The 20268-nt window shown below is 48.7% G+C and overlaps 1 protein-coding gene across 5 annotated transcripts in view; it reads left to right on the top strand.

Annotated features, from left to right (window-relative positions):
* The window catches only part of PKD1 (polycystin 1, transient receptor potential channel interacting), a 173349-nt gene that overhangs the window by 10607 nt on the left and 142474 nt on the right, over positions 1–20268 (top strand). For all 5 annotated transcript variants that reach the window (XM_085858410.1, XM_085858407.1, XM_085858408.1 and 2 more), the window contains 2 exons: positions 480–1136; positions 19512–19692. In XM_085858410.1, coding sequence (XP_085714536.1) covers positions 480–1136; positions 19512–19692 — 838 coding nt within the window. The remainder of the gene's footprint in view (positions 1–479; positions 1137–19511; positions 19693–20268) is intronic.

Genomic DNA, 20268 nt, shown 5'->3' with positions numbered 1-20268 from the left:
AGAGTTGAGGAGTGCAGTGAGCCTGTAATTTGGGGCTTTTAACACAGAGGGGGTTACTGGACAAATTCTTGCATCCTGGAGTTTCTGGGGGGTTGGGGGGGAGTCGGAGGACTGAGAAAGCAGAGAGAGCAAGACCGGAGGAGAGTCTTAGAGTCTTGTAACAGTTGCTTTTCAGGGAGGTCACCAACCTTTTCTGTTACGCGAGAGAAACAGGCCTTGTGCTTCGGCCTCATTATGGGAGATTCCAACAATGTTTCCATATATGCTTTAAATTTCTTAGATTCCAGGATATTCCTTTAATTCAATTTTTGTTCTCATTCATATAGTCTATTGTTTTATTTTATCTTTTTTTTAACCCCTGTGATTTTTCATGGTGTTTTGTTTCTTTTTCTTCAACTTAATCACCAGTCTTAACCTGTCATACTTTGTGATCATGATTGTGATTTGTTCGATTTTGTCGCTCCCTATATTATCTGCAGATTCAATGACTGTGGCATGTGCTAACATCTCAAGTTTCAATAAATCCTGGATTTTTCACTCATCTGCTCAGGAACTTGGGGTTTACAGCCAGAGAAGCTGCAATGCCATCTGCTATAGCAAAGGTCGAAGATTCTACTCATTAGATGTCTCTCGGCATTGTCGTTGCTACAATAAGCAACTAATAGGTCCAGCTAATGTCTCAGAACTTTCTTGTAAACCTACTTGTGACCTTCTGTGGTCTGACCAACACTGTGGTAATATTTTCCCTGTACGCCTGGAGATGACTTTAAAAGGTCTACGACCTTTCAGCATTCATGAGGTGGTAACAATCACAGCGCTCCCCTGGAGTCATATTGTCCATCTTTATGAATGGGATTTCGGAGATGGTTCTCCTCTGGTGAGGGAGCAGTGGGCCCATCATAAATATGGTCTTCCTGGCAGATACACTGTCACGCTACAGATAGCTGCCGGTACTGAGAGGGTTAAAAGAAGAGCAAATGTGACAATATTCTTGGTTCCTGGAGTTCATGCACAGCTTGAGTGCCCGGCCAGTGGCCGTCTCGGGCAACACCTGCATTTTTGGGTCAATGTGGAGCAAGGAAACAACCTGGAAGCTCAGTGGAGCTTCCGTCGCAGCAATGGATCATGGATCTACGGTATGGACATCATTTGAACTTTGATCTTGTTTAATGCTTTGAATGTTGCTGCTGCCTTTTTGTTCTGAGCTAATCACAATCATTTTTGTCACACTCGTACTTTTTACAAGGAAAATAATTCTCAAGTTAGAATGAATTATGCAATATAGCTTTCTAATGAAGGGTGATCAATTGAGTGAACTTTAGGACAAAAAATTGAAGGAAACAGTGTACTGTACATCATTTTTTGGTATCATTACCTCCGCCACCGAATATGGACGGAGGTTATGTTTTCACCCTTGATTGGCTGTTTGTCTGTGAGCAAGATATCTCAAAAAGTTGTGGACGGATTATTATATAGAGCACGATCTCAAAAAAATAGAGAGCACGATATCTAAAAAAGTTGTGGACGGATTCGGATGAAACTTGGTGGACAGGTTGGAGTGTGACAAGGAATAAATGATTCCATTTTGGTGAAGATCTGAATTCGGATCCGGATACGAGAGTTGTTTTTTTAATTCCCTAAGTGATTCTTCACCATTGAGAGATAGGGCCAAAAACGATATACTGTAAAGCACGATATCTCAAAAAGGTTGTGGACGGATTTGGATGAAACTTGTGGATGAGTTGGTTAGGTGACAAGAACAAGCTGATTAGATTTTGGTTCATGTCCGGATCCAGATCAGGCCTATCAGTGGGAAACAAAATGTAAACTGTTCAGCCTGGTGGAGGTTTGCGCTCCACCGAGTGCTGTTCTAGTACAGTATTTGACTGAAATGGGCCTAAAATTGAATTTTTTTTTTGTTTCTTTGACTTAGGCCTTGATCACTTTGCCACATTGACTTGTTGGTAAACCTCAGCTGCATGGCTCATTTGTGATACTAATGGATGGAATAATCAACCTGATTTGACTTGATGCCCTTTTAAAATGCTGTCCATGAAAAGGCAGCACCACCCAAAATCTCCTTTAACCAATTGGGAAGAAACAATTACCGGTTCTTACCCTCCCTTTGTGCTTGGGTAATAGAAGCATAAGCTATTAATTGTTAGAAAAGGGAGAATTGTGGAGGTGCAGTTTCAGAGGAGTATCGGCTGCTCATCGGTGACATTATGGTTCACACGTGCCACTGGACATGCCTGACAAGTTTGGAAACGTTTGCATTTGTAGGCACGGTCTGGTATTGAAGAACATAGTCTGTCATCATTCATCAGATTTTTCTACAGCCATGCCTCCACTAAAAAAATAATCTTATCAGGTCTTGCTTTCGTACCCTGAAACTACAATTCGTGATATAATAATGGTACATGTAAACCTTATTGTAAGATACAAAATTTGTTTAAGATGACATTTTTGTACATTGCCCATTTGAGACACTAAAAGAGTTTTCCTCAAAAAGAGTATGTAGGAATACCCTTCCAGGTCATGAGGTGTAAATGTTTTGGAACTCGAAAGCTTTGTGTCATCAGAGCAAGCGAATGACCTTACTCACGTCTCCATAGATACGTTTGCGTGGGTGAATTGGAATTTTTCCATACTCGCCTGTAATTCGTTCACAACAATCACGTGATTGTGAAAGCATAGTTGGATGGTGAATAATCTCCCAATTTTTTAATCTCTTGTTTAAACCACAGTTGCTCTTCCCTCTTATTTACTTCCCACTTTTCATTAAACATCATCTATCTCTTAAGGATTGGCATAAAGTTTTGCAACGTAATTGCATTCTATAGCTTTCTGCTCTCTATTTTGCCCATACTGTTTTCACTTGAGACCAACAGAGATATTAAATATTACCTTATTGCTGAATCTCTGACATTTCCGAATTGAGCAAAAATTTTGTGATGAATCAAATGAAGTATCTGCCAAATTGAATTGAGAGGTACTGAAAACGTTTTGAATAAGACTTGTTTGGGTTCTTCCAAACATATTGATTCAGTAATGTCTGTACAGGAGGAAAAAATTTATTGATAATTTAAAAAAAATAAAGTTATGAATTGAGAAACACGTTGTTCACATAGCTTCATCTTGTGGTGTTTTGGCTTTCTTGAAAGATAATATTGCACGAAAACCAGGAGATAAATCAATTGTAGTAACACGGAGCACAAGGTTCCAATTCTCACTTTTTGTCACGTTATCATACCACGTTATCATACCATCATACGTGTGTGTGTGTATATATATATATATATATATATATATATATATATATATATATATATATATATATATATATATATATATATATATATATATATATATATATATATATATATATATATATATATTGTTACGGATTCGCGCCCGCCGGCGTGCGGACGGCCACGTAACTCGAATCGCGGCACGTCGCCCACCGGACGGACAATCCAGTCGTGACCCTCTCGGACTAACGCCGGGAACCAGTCACGGGTGGACCTTTCGGTCTCACCGCGATCGAGCCAATCAGCCCCCGCGTGGGATAGGGTTGCTCGCCAAATTCGACCTACCTAAGTACCCACACGGAGGGTAGACCGGGCGATCGCACCTCGCCGCAGGTCGACTTCGGACACGGGCCACTTAAGCGACCCGTTCCGTACTATCGGGATAACCGAGCGGTGTTATCGTCGGCCTCGACGGTTCGATTAATTATCGGGCGTATTCAGCCCACTACCAACCCTTTACGTGAAGCAAGATGAGGATTCAATGAAAGAAATGACGAAGCGAAGCGGGAAACAGTTCAACACAAAGCACATTTATTCGCGATGAACGGAAAGCACACATATTCAATTCCACCAAAAGCACATAGAAAAGAAAAGAAACACAATGCAATTCCACCAAAAGCATATAGAAGGAAAAGACAAAAAGCAAATGCGACAATGCAGATCTAATACCGATTACGCGAGCACACGGCAACACTTATACAATTTTACTTCACAGACGGCGCCGACAACACACATTCCCAAAACAAAAGAAAAGAGAACCCTCAAGGATGAGGCGGGCCTGAGGCCGAGACCGGGTCGGGCCTACCCGTCTGGTGATGAGACGCGGAGCGGCGATGGTGCCTCAACTCCGCGGGCCTCGCGAGCAGTGTCTGGTAGGGGGTGGGAAAGGGGCCCCCTTGGTCGCACTATCTCAGCGCGGGGGGAAACAGGAGGGGGTTGCTGATGCTCGGGGTATAGAGGATTTCTACTCTGCCTCGAGTCCCGTGACGAGCGTCTCCACCTCGACCAGGTCGCGCCGTCGGCCTCCCTGGTGTGCAGCTCCCGGCACGACGCGAGCACCCCCTCGTCTGCCCTCGCCGCCTCTCCACAGCTCCGTCCCCTTCGCTCCGACTCCAACGCACACGACGACGACCAACTCCTTCTTGCTTCTTCTTCCCAACTCCACCGACTGCGAAGTCTTAACTTGACTTGACGAACGCGGTCGCTTATATAAGCCCCGTGGCTTCGCTCTCTCATCTTTGACCCCCTGCCTTCGACCTTTCACCTTGCTCCCCATTGGCCCGAGAAAAAGTGGGCGTGAATGCTTTTTGATCCATAAATTTGCATATAGCGATCGCCCTCCAACGCCCTCGAGGCGGGGCCAAATCGCCCCTCGCTCACCGATTGGACGGAACAAAAGTGGGCGTGTGTCGTTTTTGATCCATTTTTGAAGTGGAAAATCCGTGGTTTTGTACACGCTGTTCGGCGCGCGCCCTGCACGAGTCCAACACCGGTACCCACAAGCGGCGCAAGAACGGTGGCGATGCGACGGTTGCGAGGTGTGACGTGAAGCGGCGCCACGGTGGGTGGTTGATGTTGTGGTTGGTGGTGGTAACAATGGCGGTTGGTCCAAAATAAAGATAGTAAAAGAAAAACGGCTATCCTGAAGAGTCGCAGCATGCATAAATGACATGTATTCCCACTAGACAACGGGTTTGGGCCTAACTACACATATACTTACGGAGATATCTCACCTAAGGGACCTGAATGGTGGTTTGCGAATTTGGTAACCACAACACTACCCCCTCCCCTTTTTACAGACTCGTCCCGAGTCGTCAAATTTTCGTGTGCCATCATGTGTAGTTTTCCCCTAGTACATTTTACCTACGGATCCCTGAGTGCGACATTCATGGTATTCGTGTCCCCAAAATAAATAACCTGAGGGCTGCGTAACTATCTAAACAAACTCACTCACACGGACGACTTAAATAAAATTGCCGGCGCTAAGACAGACATGCCGGGGGCGCACTCATATGTACAGTACATCTTAACCTTAACTTACAAATTTTACACTAAACCATGGCCCAGGATCACTGAACTCTGCAAAAGAAAACGGTTAGCAGGGAGCCAGGCTGCTCGCATGCAGTCTCTGGCTCAAAACAATGCAGGTGACAGGGAACGTGGCTGGCTGCTCACACGCAGTCCAAGGCCTTCCCTTTTGAACTGAACGCAGTGAACCACAATGGTGCATGGGCTGCACAAACGCAGTCTCCGTGCCAGCTCAAGTGGCACACGCAATGAACACAACGAATGGATGCATGGACGGTTTGAACTGAATGCAGTGAACCACAACGGTAAATGGGCTGCACAAATGCAGTCTCCGTGCCAGCTCAAGTGGCACACGCAATGAGCACAACGAATGGATGGATGAACACAAACACGGTGCACGGGCCGCCACTGCAGGCCCGTGTTGTAGCTGCCAACAGGGCAGTTCTTGCAGCTTGCAAACTGTTGCCTTGCGGATCCTGGCGCACATGGAAATGAACAGGGGGGGGCAAAGCAAAAATTGAACGGGGCTGGTGAACAGGGGCAGTGGGCATGGCATGGCAAAGGCAGCAGGCAAACACAGCCCGCAGAAGAAGGCCGCTGCAGGCAAACACAGCCGGCAGATGAACTGGCCGGCACAGGCCTTGAAGCAAACACGGCCAGCCGATGGCACAGGCCTTGCAGCAAAACAACAGCTGCCGATGAAGTTGGCCGGCCTCCGCCTTGAAGCAAAACACGGCCAGCCGATGAAGTTGGCCAGCTCTTGCCGTTCAGTGGAGGTTGGTGGAGGGAGTGCGGTCGTGCTGGCCACTTGGAGGGCGGGCTCGGACCTACCGACCTGTCTCCCTCCCAACCTATCGCCTTTGCCTGTCACTGTACATACCCACTCCCTTAATTTGTCAAACCCCAATTTAGCCCCAACTTATTTTTTTGTTGTTTTTATTTTTACTTCCCCACTATAAATCGTCCCCTAACCCCCTTTGCTGTCCTTGTTCGGACTAACCTATTCTGTCACCTAGCCTACTCCCAACCTATACGTTCCCTTCCCGGAGGGGAATAAGGGAGAGCTAGCGTCCTGTGTCGAGGCCCAACGAAGCCTCAGAATGGCCTCCCCAGAGTTCGGCGATCTATAACCAAAGTGGGTCCAGCGGCCCACAACGACAGCGAGGGGATGGATGGTGCGGAGGGGTACATCTCCTAATCTACCCTAACCATTTAACTGTTAAACTACCCCGGGGCTTTCAACAAGCGCCTCTCGCTAAAACTATTGGTTCTAACAACCCAGATTCCCGTCGCCTGTGTTGGTGTCCTCACAATTTCGGGCCTCGCCCCCCAATTTTCTCTCCGTGCCCTCACACGGTCTCCTGGCTGGGACACGTGGCTCCCTTTGGCAGGCACGACCCTCTGCCGAATCTCCCGCTATGGCACCCCCGGGCACTACACTGCCTCCGAGCCTACCAGCTCCCTAACACCGGGGAGTGCCCCCCATGGCACCTCCCCTGAAACGCACACGTGGCAGGCTGTACTGCAAAAAGCCCCGTACCTGTTTGACAGTTGTAGGTACGGGCCACTCCTCTACCGCTGTAATTTTTCCGGGGTCGGTCTTCACCCCCTCGCGGCCTATCACGTGTCCGAGATAGGCCACCTCTGTCGCGAACAAAGTGCATTTCTCTGGGCTCAATTTCAGCCCTGCCTGCCTGAGGTGCCCAAACACCTGGTCCAAATTGGCTATCTCCTGGGTGAATGTTTTAGCGTGTACCAGGACGTCATCCAGATACACCAGGCATGACTGCCACGGCATGCCGCCGAGTACACGCTCCATCAGTCTCTCAAAGGTGGCGGGGGCGTTACACAAACCGAACGGCATCACAGTGAACTGATACAGTCCCTTCCCTGTGGAAAATGCCGTTTTCTCCTTCCCCGTCTTATCCATCTCCACCTGCCAATACCCACTCTTGAGGTCCAAAGTTGAGAACCATTTAGAGCCTGCAACGGCGTCGAGGGTATCGTCAATCCTAGGCAGGGGATAGGAGTCTTTGAGTGTCACGTTGTTCAGCTGGCGATAGTCCACACAGAAACGCGTGGTCCCATCCTTCTTTTTAACCAGCACAACTGGTGACATCCAAGGACTTCCCGAGGGCTCGATGACACCTGCATTGAGCATCTTTTCAACCTGTTCATCAGCCTCCTCTCTTTTGCTCCATGGGAGCCTTCGAGCAGGCTGACGGACAGGCCGGGCCCCATTGGTGTGGATCTGATGTTGCACCAGGCCCGTACGTCCAATATCCTCGGGTGACAAGGAGAAGATCCCGATGTGTCGGTCGACCAGCTTGTATAAGGCCTCCCGCTGGGCCTCCTCCAAATCTACACTACTCCGATTTACCATCTCACAAATGGGACCGGGCCAATTCCTAATCGAGTCTGGAGACTCCTTCTGGGGCCGGTCCGGCTCGACGTTATCGTCCCTCAGCTCTGCGACCTCTTTTACTGGGATGCAATCTGCCACCTTCGTGCCCTTCCTGATAGTGCGTGGTTCCGTGCTAACATTTATCACCCGTACGGGCGCTATTGGCCCGTCGGTACTTACCAGGCTGCGGCCCACGACTAAGCCCGGGGTTGACGGCCCTGCCGGTAGTTCCGCTAGGCCGCAGGGGCCCTGCCACGTTGGGGGTGCTCGCCACCGGGCCGGGACCACCGCCTCGGCACCCGGGGGAATGACCACGGAGTCAGGAGCCTCCAGCTCCACCCTCTCATCCGTGCTCACGCCTCCTAACGGCAACTCCTCACCACCCAACTGCATGACCCCCCGGCCCAAGTCGATCTTACAACCACCGGCCGTCAGCACATCCAACCCTATTAGACATGGGTCGTACACCTCTGCCACCCAAACCTCTATCTTGGTTTTCACAGTGCCCAATTTAAATGACACGAAACCACGTCCTATGATAGGGGCCGTTGCCCCGGTAGCTAGCTGCAAACTATGGTTTTGCAGACGGTGGATCTCATCCCAACCGTCTACACTCGAATCAAGGACCACAGGGCTGATGATCGTGGCGCTTGCTCCTGTGTCCACCACGGCGTCTACCCCTACGCCGGCAATCTTGCACCGAATTGTTAAGCTACCTTTGCCAATTTGGCCACAACTGATGACCTGGCGCAGTTCTGAGGGCTCTTCTCCGTCTGAGTCTGTCGAACACGGCCCTACATGTTCGGCACTTCTTAGTTTCCCGGGGACTGGTGGGGGGGTGATGGTTGGGCCTGGCTATCCCTATTGACCCGGGGCGGAGTTGGTGGTCTAGGGGGCCGTGGCTCCTCTCTTCGCGGGGGCCTTTCCCTGCGCGGGGCGTTGCACCTCCGCTGCAGGTGGTCCCCTGCGCCACAATTATAACACCTCTTCTGGTAAGGTGTTTGCCTCCAGTACGCCGAATTATACCCCCCTCCATTCCGAATTGGGGTACCCCCCGATGGCCCATCTCCCGCCCTTCCTGGGCCCGACCGCCTCTCCACAGGTCTCCCGAACCGGCGGTCGAACATGCCCTGCACCATCCTTTCCATTCGCGCTTGGTTGCCCAGGGTTGCCCCGGCTCCCAGCGCACTGTCGTGCACGGGGTCCACCCGTCGGACTGCCACGGCGTGGCGCCCAGTCCCTCCCAATGGCGTTCTGGCTGCCTCCCAGCAGGCAGCAGTATCAGCCGCCTTCTGGAGGTTGTCCGGGCGCCACACGGTGAGCAATGCTCCGACATCGGTGCCCCCTATTGCTCGAAGGAAATGGTCCAGGGCAATCTCCTCCCGGTACTCCGGTGGCATGTTGGTGTGCGCGATCCCCACCAAGCGGCGAATGTCATGTGCCAATTCTCCCAGTGATTCCTGGGGACGTCATTTGCGCCCGTTGAGCTGAGCTTTAACAAGCTCGCCCTGCTGGTCCATGCCAAATCGGTTTTTTAGGGCCGAATGGAGATCCTCCAGGGTCGCCCCCTCACTGAGTACCGTGGTCAGGACTTCCAAAGCCACGCCACGCAGGGCCGCTGTGAGTTGTGCCACACCCTGCACCTCGTTCCAGCCATTGCCTCTGGCAACACACTGGAACTGGGCCATATATGCCCTCAAGTCCGTCTTGCCATCGTACGGGGGTAGCGGCACCCTTGGTTCTTTCGAGGTCTCCTCCCGTTCCCTAGGGACTCCGGGAGGAGTGTACCTCCCCAGTCCCAACGGTGCCTCACTCCCGCAGGGTCCGAGCCATTTGCCCGGGGGCTCCGCCACCCTTGTCCGCGTCTGTCCGTGCCCCGCGTCGTCCCGCTTACTCTCCCAAGCCATTGGACTCGCACTCTGCACACCCCCCGGAACAGTCATTCTGGGTACCCCCATTAGGCCAAAAGACCCCGCGGCCTCTACCCTCCCCAAGCTTGGCATGCTCACCCCCGCATCGGGCAAGCCTCCTCCTCCGCCTTGTGACACCGGCCCCACCTGGGCACGATCCGCCTCGAGGGAGTATATCCTCTCCTCCTGTTCCCGAAGGAGGCCACCCTGCTTCTCACACCGGGCCTCCACCCTATCCGTCAGTCTCTTCTCCATTTCCTCCATTTTCCCCTTTTATTACCCCATTTATTTCCTCCCCTATCGTTCCTAACGACAGTTCCCCGACTTTTTCTCTTATTTGCTCCACCTCTCCTTGTACCTGTGTCACCATCTTATTTGTCTTGGATATTTCCTCCCTCGTTGTCCTAAACTGCTCTTCTGTCTCGCCCCAGTTTTTTCCTATCTGCTCCCCCAGTTCCTCTGTCTTTTCTCCGGCTTTCCGCTCCATTTCATTAATTACCTCCTCATGTCTCTTTCTACATTCCTCCGTCACCTTTTTTAATCCTTTCTGTGTCTCCGCTTTTACCTCCTTTCGCAGGTTTTCAACTTTGTCTGTCATTTCCCGATGTCTTTTCTCACAGTCCTCCTTCACGGCTCCCAATCCCTCCTTTATTTTCCCTTGTTCTCTTTTTAATTCCTCTATCGCCGTCGTGTTCCTCCCTATTTCCTCCTTTATTTGGTCTTGTCCCTGTTTTACTTCTCCCAATCCTTTTCCTACTTTGTCTATTTTTCCCACCACCGTCTTTATTTCATTTACCCTCTCTTGTTTACTTTCTTCCATTGCGACTCCCACTCCTTTTACTTTCTCTTTTAACCCGGTCACCTCGGCTCGTATCGTGTCGACTTCCTTTTTCATTTCGTTTTTTAGTTCTTCCAAGCTTCCTTTTAGGCTCATTCCCATGTTCTGCGTCTCACCCCGCAGCTCTTTCATTTCTTCCTTCATGTTTGCTTCCATTCCGCTTATTTGCTTGTTCATTTCGTTTTTCATTCCATTTGTGTTTGTATCCATCTTTTCGTTCATTTGTTGTGTATTCGCATCCATCTTTGCTGTCATTGCCGCCAGCATGGCGCATAGCTGGGCCATGTCGGATGCACTCAGCTGAGCAGTTTCGGCAAGGGTTGGGGAAGGGTTTTGGTGGAGAGGGGGGGGAGGTGTCATACACCGCGGCTGCTGCCGCACCCATTTCGGGCTCTGGGTTCAGTTGGGCGAGTCCGTGTTCCTGCACAATCAACATTTCCTGCTCGGGGATTCCATCCTGGACCATGGATTCTACACATTCTACATCCATTTCTAATACCCCCGGCTCCCGCTCACCTTGATACGCCATCTTGCTTCTCGTAAAGCGTTAATTTAGCTCGCTCGTAATTTGGAGGGAATCGGGGGTCGCTTCTCTCACCCCTGGACCGATTCCCGTGAAATTCGCTGGAGACAGGAGAGCCTGTTTTCCTGTTCTCCGATACCAGTGCCGCGAGGAGGGCGATGGATTTGTATCCCACTCCTGACACCAGTGTTACGGATTCGCGCCCGCCGGCGTGCGGGCGGCCACGTAACTCGAATCGCGGCACGTCGCCCACCGGACGGACAATCCAGTCGTGACCCTCTCGGACTAACGCCGGGAACCAGTCACGGGTGGACCTTTCGGTCTCACCGCGATCGAGCCAATCAGCCCCCGTGTGGGATAGGGTTGCTCGCCAAATTCGACCTACCTAAGTACCCACACGGAGGGTAGACCGGGCGAACGCACCTCGCCGCAGGTCGACTTCGGACACGGGCCACTTAAGCGAGGGACACGGACACGGGCCACGGCAACACTTATACAATTTTACTTCACAGACGGCGCCGACAACACACATTCCCAAAACAAAAGAAAAGAGAACCCTCAAGGATGAGGCGGGCCTGAGGCCGAGACCGGGTCGGGCCTACCCGTCTGGTGATGAGACGCGGAGCGGCGATGGTGCCTCAACTCCGCGGGCCTCGCGGGCAGTGTCTGGTAGGGGGTGGGAAAGGGGCCCCCTTGGTCGCACTATCTCAGCGCGGGGGGAAACAGGAGGGGGTTGCTGATGCTCGGGGTATAGAGGATTTCTACTCTGCCTCGAGTCCCGCGACGAGCGTCTCCACCTCGACCAGGTCGCGCCGTCGGCCTCCCTGGTGTGCAGCTCCCGGCACGACGCGAGCACCCCCTCGTCTGCCCTCGCCGCCTCTCCACAGCTCCGTCCCCTTCGCTCCGACTCCAACGCACACGACGACGACCAACTCCTTCTTGCTTCTTCTTCCCAACTCCACCGACTGCGAAGTCTTAACTCCCTCGACTTGACGAACGCGGTCGCTTATATAAGCCCCGTGGCTTCGCTCTCTCATCTTTGACCCCCTGCCTTCGACCTTTCACCTCGCTCCCCATTGGCCCGAGAAAAAGTGGGCGTGAATGCTTTTTGATCCATAAATTTGCATATAGCGATTGCCCTCCAACGCCCTGGAGGCGGGGCCAAATCGCCCCTCGCTCACCGATTGGACGGAACAAAAGTGGGCGTGTGTCGTTTTTGATCCGTTTTTGAAGTGGAAAATCCGTGGTTTTGTACACGCTGTTCGGCGCGCGCCCTGCACGAGTCCAACACCGGTACCCACAAGCGGCGCAAGAACGGTGGCGATGCGACGGTTGCGAGGTGTGACGTGAAGCGGCGCCGCGGTGGGTGGTTGATGTTGTGGTTGGTGGTGGTAACAATGGCGGTTGGTCCAAAATAAAGATAGTAAAAGAAAAACGGCTATCCTGAAGAGTCGCAGCACGCATAAATGACATGTATTCCCATTAGACAACGGGTTTGGGCCTAACTACACATATACTTACGGAGATATCTCACCTAAGGGACCTGAATGGTGGTTTGCGAATTTGGTAACCACAACAATATATACACACATATAATTGGAGAAGTGTTTGTGTGTGGGTTTGTTTGTTTGGCTTTGATGCATTCCTCAACCACTGGATGGAATGCCTTGAAAACTTATGATTGTACTCAAGATGTTGGTTTTAGTTGGTTAGGAAAAAAATCACAGCTCTGGATGGGGGAGAACCCAGAGGAGAGGGTATTGCATTTGAGTCTTTTTGTCTGTTTTTTGTTTGTTTGTCCACACAGAATGTGCTAATGTGGGCCACAAATGCCACCTAGTGGTAGCCAAATTACACATTATCTTTTTTTCAACTGAGTATTTCCATAAAGTATGTACAATTAAGATGTGGGGATTGTGGGTATGTCTATAAAGTATGTATGGTAGAATTAGAATGTGAGGACGTCTATAATGTACGTACTATAAACCATATGAACACGACACAAAATAAGTCCTGGCGACATCTGCAATCTTTCGGTGCTCTTTTACTTTCTATGTAAGTATCATATGGTGTCACCTGGTGGAAGCCGATATTACAAGTTGTAATAAAATATGTTATAGACATCATAAAGTAGGGGAATTAATCCGTTCCTTGCTGGTCTTTAATAGCAAATTGAATAAGAGTGACGACTAATGGCTAAAGCTGATCACACCAAACATTGGGCAAAGCAAAGTGTAACTTACAGATATGTTTCCACTCATTGTTTGCTTTCCCTTCTTTGCACGCTTCTACTTCTATAGAAAATCGAGTTATCGACTTCTAATCATCGCTAAAAATTGACGACTTCATACAGTCTGAGTGGTGTCCCAGAAGCTGTTCATCTTCAGTGCGGGTGAATACAGTCACAAGTTCAAGAAGAAGCAAGAAATAGCATATCACCAGTGGCCCAATTTGGTGTCGTGTCTATGAAATAATATGATCCACCCAGTAACTCGGGTGTCATAAATGGCCAGTGCCCATGGGAATAAGCTGTCCACAAAAAGACGTTTGATGCTAGTCGTCCCAGGGTTGAAAGGAGTGACAACCTTCTGAAGATGGAGCCACAACTCAGAATGTGGTATGAAGAAAGGAAATGCATCACTGAATATAGGGCTGTGAATATGGTTTAACTCCAGTAAACTCCAGTAAACTCCCATGAACTTAGTTAGTAAACGAAACTTTTGTTTAATTCCAGTGAAACTCAAGTCCGTGAGTCTTTTGCACGACGGTGTAAATAGCGAGCTGCCAGGCAAGGAAGTGTTATCACATTTCCGTTCAAGCCTTCCTCAACGCCGGTCCCCGAGGGGAGGTCCAAAAGCCCAATTGTAATTTGGGGCAAAATGATTGGTTGGAAACCAGATTTAAATAAAACCATGCCTACACTAATGTCATTGGTTGGCCAAGTAAATGGAGCAAAGTTCATGATGTAAAAGTACTCACAAGTTGGCACCGATGAAAAGTACACGACTCTTCAATGTCCCTGATCTGTATTTCTTTATCAAGCCAATCCCTGAGGCTTTGTCTTCCAGTGCAAAGGATGTTTGTATAGCGAGACATAAAAATGATCAACATCAAGAACAAGGCACTGTTTAACAATGCAGAGCCCCACCAGGATTACAGTAGATCTGAGAATGAATGATTTATATGAAAGTAAATCTGCGTGCGGATTCGCATACTCACACACTCTCTGACACAGACCCATTACATAACTTCTCCCATCCCTTTGGGGATTGGCAACACCAATAAATAAATAAATTATATCCCCTGGGAGCCCTTCTCTTTACTGTTTCCTTTTCTTTCTTAATTCTCATGTCTATTTTAATGGTTATCATTCTGTGTTTGTTTACTTTTTATCAATTAAAAAGGGCGGAAGAGCTCCTTGTGAGTCAACAGCCATCCATTTTGAGTGCTCAACTGTCTGCAGACGTCCTCCTTCAGTTGGGTTACTTTTTTTTCGGAGGTTCTTGGTAGGACTTGCACTCTGGCCACTGTAAAACACTTCATTCCGCAAAACCCACAAATATGAGGAAATCTGAAAACCCACTCCGTGGGAGTACCTCCTGTGCTGCTACCCTCTGCAGGGCAGCTCATCAGATGACGGGATTAGGGCAAAGTCTTTGGGACCCACATTCCTTGAGGATAAGAGGAAAACCACGGGGTAAACCTCAAGGGCCAGATTGTGGTGGTGTGTGACTGAGTGGTGCCAAGGTGTAGTCTACCAGGCGGTGGTCTCCTTGGGTTAACCTGAGGCGGTCCCTTCCGGTGGGTGCCTGGAATGTCCAATCTCTAAGACAGGATGATCACCTGTCTCTATTGTCATCTGAGCTCAAGCATTTCAACATAGGTATTGCAGCATTCTCTGAGGTTCGGAGACTGGATCGTGGCGATATCATGGCGGGTGGTTACACCTACTATTGGTCTGTTCGCTCTGATGGTTACCATTCCCAAGGAGTTGCTGTAGCTGTGTTCAACAAACTGACTCCAATGATAATTGAGGTAACACCGGTCAACTAGCGTATTATGAGATGAAGGATTCGTCACTCCGTGGGTGTCGTTTCCCTGGTCTCTGTATATGCTCCGACCTAGGTGAGTGATCTCACCATGAAGGACACATTCTATGCCACACTCAAGTCTGTGGTTGATCATTGCCCCAGGCGAGATACTCTTCGAGTCTTGGGGGATTTTAATGCATCGACTGGAACTTGTTGGGATGGTTATGAAAAATGTGTTGGTCCCCATGGGTCTGGAACTGTAAACCAGAATAGCACTAAGTTCCTTGACTTTGCAAGAAGATGGAATTAGCATGGCTGGTTCATGGTTTCAGCACCCACAGGCTCATCACTGGACTTTGTTTTCCAACGCTGGTGGTGTGGCAAAGGAGATTAACCATGTGCTCATTGATGGTCGCTGGAGGATGATCCAGAACTGCAAGGTCTACGGGAGTGCTCTGTTCCTCAATACCGACCACAGACTGTGGTAGCAATTCTGAAGTTGCTGCTTAAATCTGGGAGATTGGTACCATCCTAGCCGAGGCTGGATGGTGGCAAGCTCAAGGATGAGAGGATAGCTGAGGAGTTTGCCAACAGGCTGATTGTGGATTTGGGGGGTCTGGGTGCTTTGGGGAATCCTGAAGAATTGTCGAGTGCCTTCAAGACCACCGTCCTTGATGTTGCCGGTGGATGTCTTTGAACTCACCGTAGGTCGAAGAAGAATTTTGCCTCTCAAGGGACACTCGATACCATTGAACAGAGTCACAGAGCCAGGCTGAATGGCAGGGCTGAGCTGTTCAGGGAGCTGAGGCATAATACTGTACATTTACTAAGGGTGGACAAGGAGGCCTATGTGCGAGAAATCTGTGAGGGGGTAGAGCATCACCTGTGGTCAAGTGATTCTTGTCCTGCTTGCAGGGGAATTCACGCATTGCGTTCATCCAAGCCCATCCCTCGGTGTACTGCAGTTTGAGCGTAGGGTGGTAGGCTCTTGACAGAGGAGTCTGAAGTGAAGGCCCGCTGGGCTGGTTAATTTGAGCGGTTGTACCAGGCAGATCCACCAGTTGTCGAGTTGGATGTCAGGGGTGTTACAATTCCTTTAAACTGACCCTCCAATCAATTGTGATCCATCTTTGTTTGTGCAAACACAGGCTGTGGTGAACCTCTTGAAATGTGGTAAAGCTCCTGGGATCTGTGGCATCCATGCTGAACTTTTCAAGGCTGGTTGAAATAATTTACTCATGTAGTTGTATGCAGTTCTGTTTTCTGCCTAAAACACAGGCATCATCCCAACTGATTGGAAGAGGGACCTTGTTGTCCCTCTCTGGAAATGGAAGGGTGATCGCCAGGACTGCAACAAGTACCAAGGAGTGACACTGTTCTCAGTGCCAGGCAAGGTCTTTGCTCAGATAATAATTATTTTATCCGGTTCGCCACCATCTGCTTGAGCACCGGCACCCAGAGCAGTCAGGCTTTACACCAAAGAGGTCAACGATTGGCCGTATCCTTGCTCTTCGGGTCCGGCAGGGGCTGCTTGCAGCCTATGTTGATCTCTGTAAAGTGTTCGATTCAGTGAATCTGGATTCCCTCTGGAGGATACTTGGTCTTCGTGGGGTGCCACCAAAACTGATCGATCTGATGTCTGAATTATACTCTGGTACTGAGAGTGCTGTGAAGTGTGGTGGTACCATCTCCGACTTATTTCCATTTGTTACTGGAGTTCGTCAGGGGTGTGTACTGGCCCCCACACTTTTCAGCGCTTGTATGGACTGGATTCTGGGGAGATCACATGTTTCATAGCTTATTTCCAAATCCACATATGCAGCACAGTACATATTGTGTTACGTGTTCGTTTCACAACCATCTTGGAGAAATGAACGGTGGATGGAGGTTAATGTTTTCACCCATGTTTGTGTGTCTGTCTGTCTGTCTGTCTGTTTGTGAACAGGATATCTCAAAAAGTTATGGATGATTCAAATGAAACTTGGTGGACCAGTTGGGTGTGTGACAAGGATGAATTGATTCGATTTTGGTTCAGGTCTGGATGCAGATCCGACCTATCAGTGGGATACAGAACGTGAACTGTTCAGCTTGGCGGAGGTCTGCGCTCTACTGATTGCTGTTGTGCTTTGCCTTTTGTTTCCCTTTGAAGTCGCATTTATTGATCAAATACATCATCTTCATACATTTTCACATTTGAAACCACTCCCCGGTACATACTGAAAACACACTGGCACGGTTGTTGCAGATTCTCAGCTGGATATTTAAAATTTAAGGTTAATAAGCTTTTATATATTGTACAGGGTGGCCACAATGTCTTGTCACCCATTGTGAAAATGGTGACATTGCCTTTTATCACATTAGCTGACAACACTGAAAGGTTCTACAAGTTTAAACCACACACATTTGCAGGACCCTTTTACTTTATTACACATTTTACATCATATGACACGAGCCTTAAGTGTCCAGTGGATCCACTTGTGCTCCATTATCATTGTCATTATAAAGAATAATTTTGTGCCGCATGTTCTGCGGGTTCATTTTCCGCATCATTTGTGGGTTGATACGATTAAAAGGAAGTCTCACCTTGCTTGTTTAAGGTCATCAGAGGTATTCACTCAATCTGAAAAAAGAGAATATCGAAACAAATTAACACTTTGCACACAAAGGCAACGTCACAATTTTTACAAGAGCTGACAAGGCAATGCAATGTGGGGTCACTATGTCGGAGAAAGGGGGGGGGGGGGAACTTGTTAAAAAATTTTTATGGAATGATTGTCAATGAGATAAATGAATTGTTGGTGTCCATCCATCCATTGGGACCGTACTTTGTGCAGAGCGTTGGTGCTACCTAAGCAGTCTCCTTGGCTATTGGGCACAATCCTGGATGGGTCACCACTCCGACACAGGATACCAGCAAGCTGGCACTCATTTTGCCGACCTCGGAAGGATGTCAGGCAGAGTCTAGCCCACCTGGTATTAATTCAACAGCCAAGTGGGATTTGAACTCAGAATGCTTAGATCCCAAGCCCACCACCCGAACCATATTGTTGGCAGATGTATTGCTATAGTATATTTTATTCTGTACTTGCATCGATGAGATTTTTACAGCATTAAGTCAGAGGCATGGGATAAGATTTCTGATTGAAAAAATGTTCAAACACCATGGTATCTTATTCATCTCCATATGTGCCTCGGTCTGTGTTTTGTCTCTGATGGCATTGGATCGGACTAAAAACTCTGTGTCTGCAACATCAGGCACTGCAAAAAGGAGGTTAAAGACCATCACAGGGTACACTTTGCAGGAGTAGACCTTTCTGACCAGTCCTATAGTGATATCAACCCTGTCAAGGTGGTGTATCAAGGATGTCACAGCATTTGATGGCTGGGTATACTGTCATCCTGATGCTTTCTCAAGCAGATTCTGGCATCCTTGAGTACGCTGTCCATCAGAGGGACATTAAGTTGGATGTCCTGTCTGCTCACATTCACTTGTGGACAATGAAGATCCTCTGGTACCTTTTGGGGAAAAAGAAAAATTGACCATTTTGCACCAGCTGATTGATGTTACTCCGTTACAGAGCGCCGTTGCTGCTGAAGCAGTTTCTTGTCGAGGTTAAAACTGGGCGGTTTGCCATTGCCTTCCCAGCAGGAGTCAGGGCATGAATTTGGAATTTGACCAGGGTGCCGTCAAATTTTAACGTTCACCAGCTAATGCCAGCAGACGCGACGCTCATTTCACGTCCATCTCAGGGTCGACACACACGTTGACAAATCGCCCTGCCCTTGAAACACCAGGATGACAGTTTATAACTGTGTCAGGATTCGAACCCAAGCTAGACAGCTTGGAGGCGAGTGTCCATACCTCGAGAACATCTATCCCACAGGTCCTTTGCACCAGTACTCTGGTCAAGTGTCGATTCCTGTACCACTTGAGGGCTGGTTTGGCAGCCCGTCACGATGGAGCATCAACCTGTTCATGTTGAATTCTCAAATATAGTTCAAGCATTCATGATGAGTCTTAGATACTCTGATGTCCCCAGAGATGTATCATGGTAACAACAATGAGTACAATTTTGTAAAAAATAAAAAAAATGTTTCTGAATTGAATGCATTTCAGAGGTTCGGTTTGTTGTACACCACATCCATATGGCAGCTTGGCTGCCAGGTAGTTATAATTTCTTGGAAGCACAGCTGTGCCACTCCATGAATACATTGGTAGTCATTTCACCAACCTCAGAAGGATGACAGGCTGAGTCAACCCCACCTAATGTTAATTCGGTGGCCAACAGGTCTTGAATTCAGGACCCCAGGATCCCAAGCCAGCCACCTTAACCACTAAGCCAACATCGGGCTTCTCTGTTTTTGGTGTTAAATCTGCATTCTTGTACGAAGTAGAGCTATTGTGTTGAAGTCACTATTCAAGCCTCCATTATTCTGATATTTGCCTATTTCACTGACTTGCACAGCCAATGCATTCTGCCCAGCTGGAGGTTGGATTTTTCAAGAGAATGGTCATTGCTACTGGCCTGTCCTCAAGCATCTCAGCTGGAAAGAGGCACGGGCAACGTGCAGACAGACACCGCTGGCTGATTTGACCTCCATCGATGGAGAGAATGAGCAAAACTTTCTCATGAGCCATCTTAACAGGTTACCATAATTAATATCGTGATCAATACATCAATCAACATTTGTTGCCAAAAGAGCCATTCCACCTGTCGCTGTCATCATTTTACAAATGACTGTGAATATATAAATTATTTTAAAATCAATTATTATTGTTGTCATTATAATGATGGGATTATGAAATGTGGTTCCTGGTTCAGCAACAGTGAAGGGGTCTTGTACTGAATGCAATAATGCCTCAAGGGGTTGACCAGCTCACTCGAGGGGAGAATGGGGGCAACTGCTCTTTGTTGCTGTTGGCTAGCCGGGACAGAAATACGAGTTGGTGGATGATGCGTCCCATGGCCGAGATGGTCTATAAAATTGAGTATGCAATGTTCTCCTAAACTCCAACACTGCACCACGGCCTCTCGTATAGGGGTGTGATGGTGCCAGAGCAAAAGATTTGATAATTTTTCTGACGTCGAAATACATGGAGGTTTCAAAATCTGATTTCTTATGTTCACCCTTGTGGTCCAGTTACTCATAAGGTGAAAAAGCACATACCTCCTTGAATCACCCGTAGAACAAGTTCTTGCCCCACAACCCTCTGACGGGGTC

This window comes from Eptatretus burgeri, chromosome 15 (assembly GCF_056783735.1).
Source record: "Eptatretus burgeri isolate ZD-2024b chromosome 15, Ebu_testis_v1, whole genome shotgun sequence".
Taxonomy (NCBI): Eukaryota; Metazoa; Chordata; class Myxini; order Myxiniformes; family Myxinidae; genus Eptatretus; species Eptatretus burgeri.
Note: the sequence above shows the minus strand (reverse complement) of the source record. Positions and strands in the feature narration are given on the sequence as shown.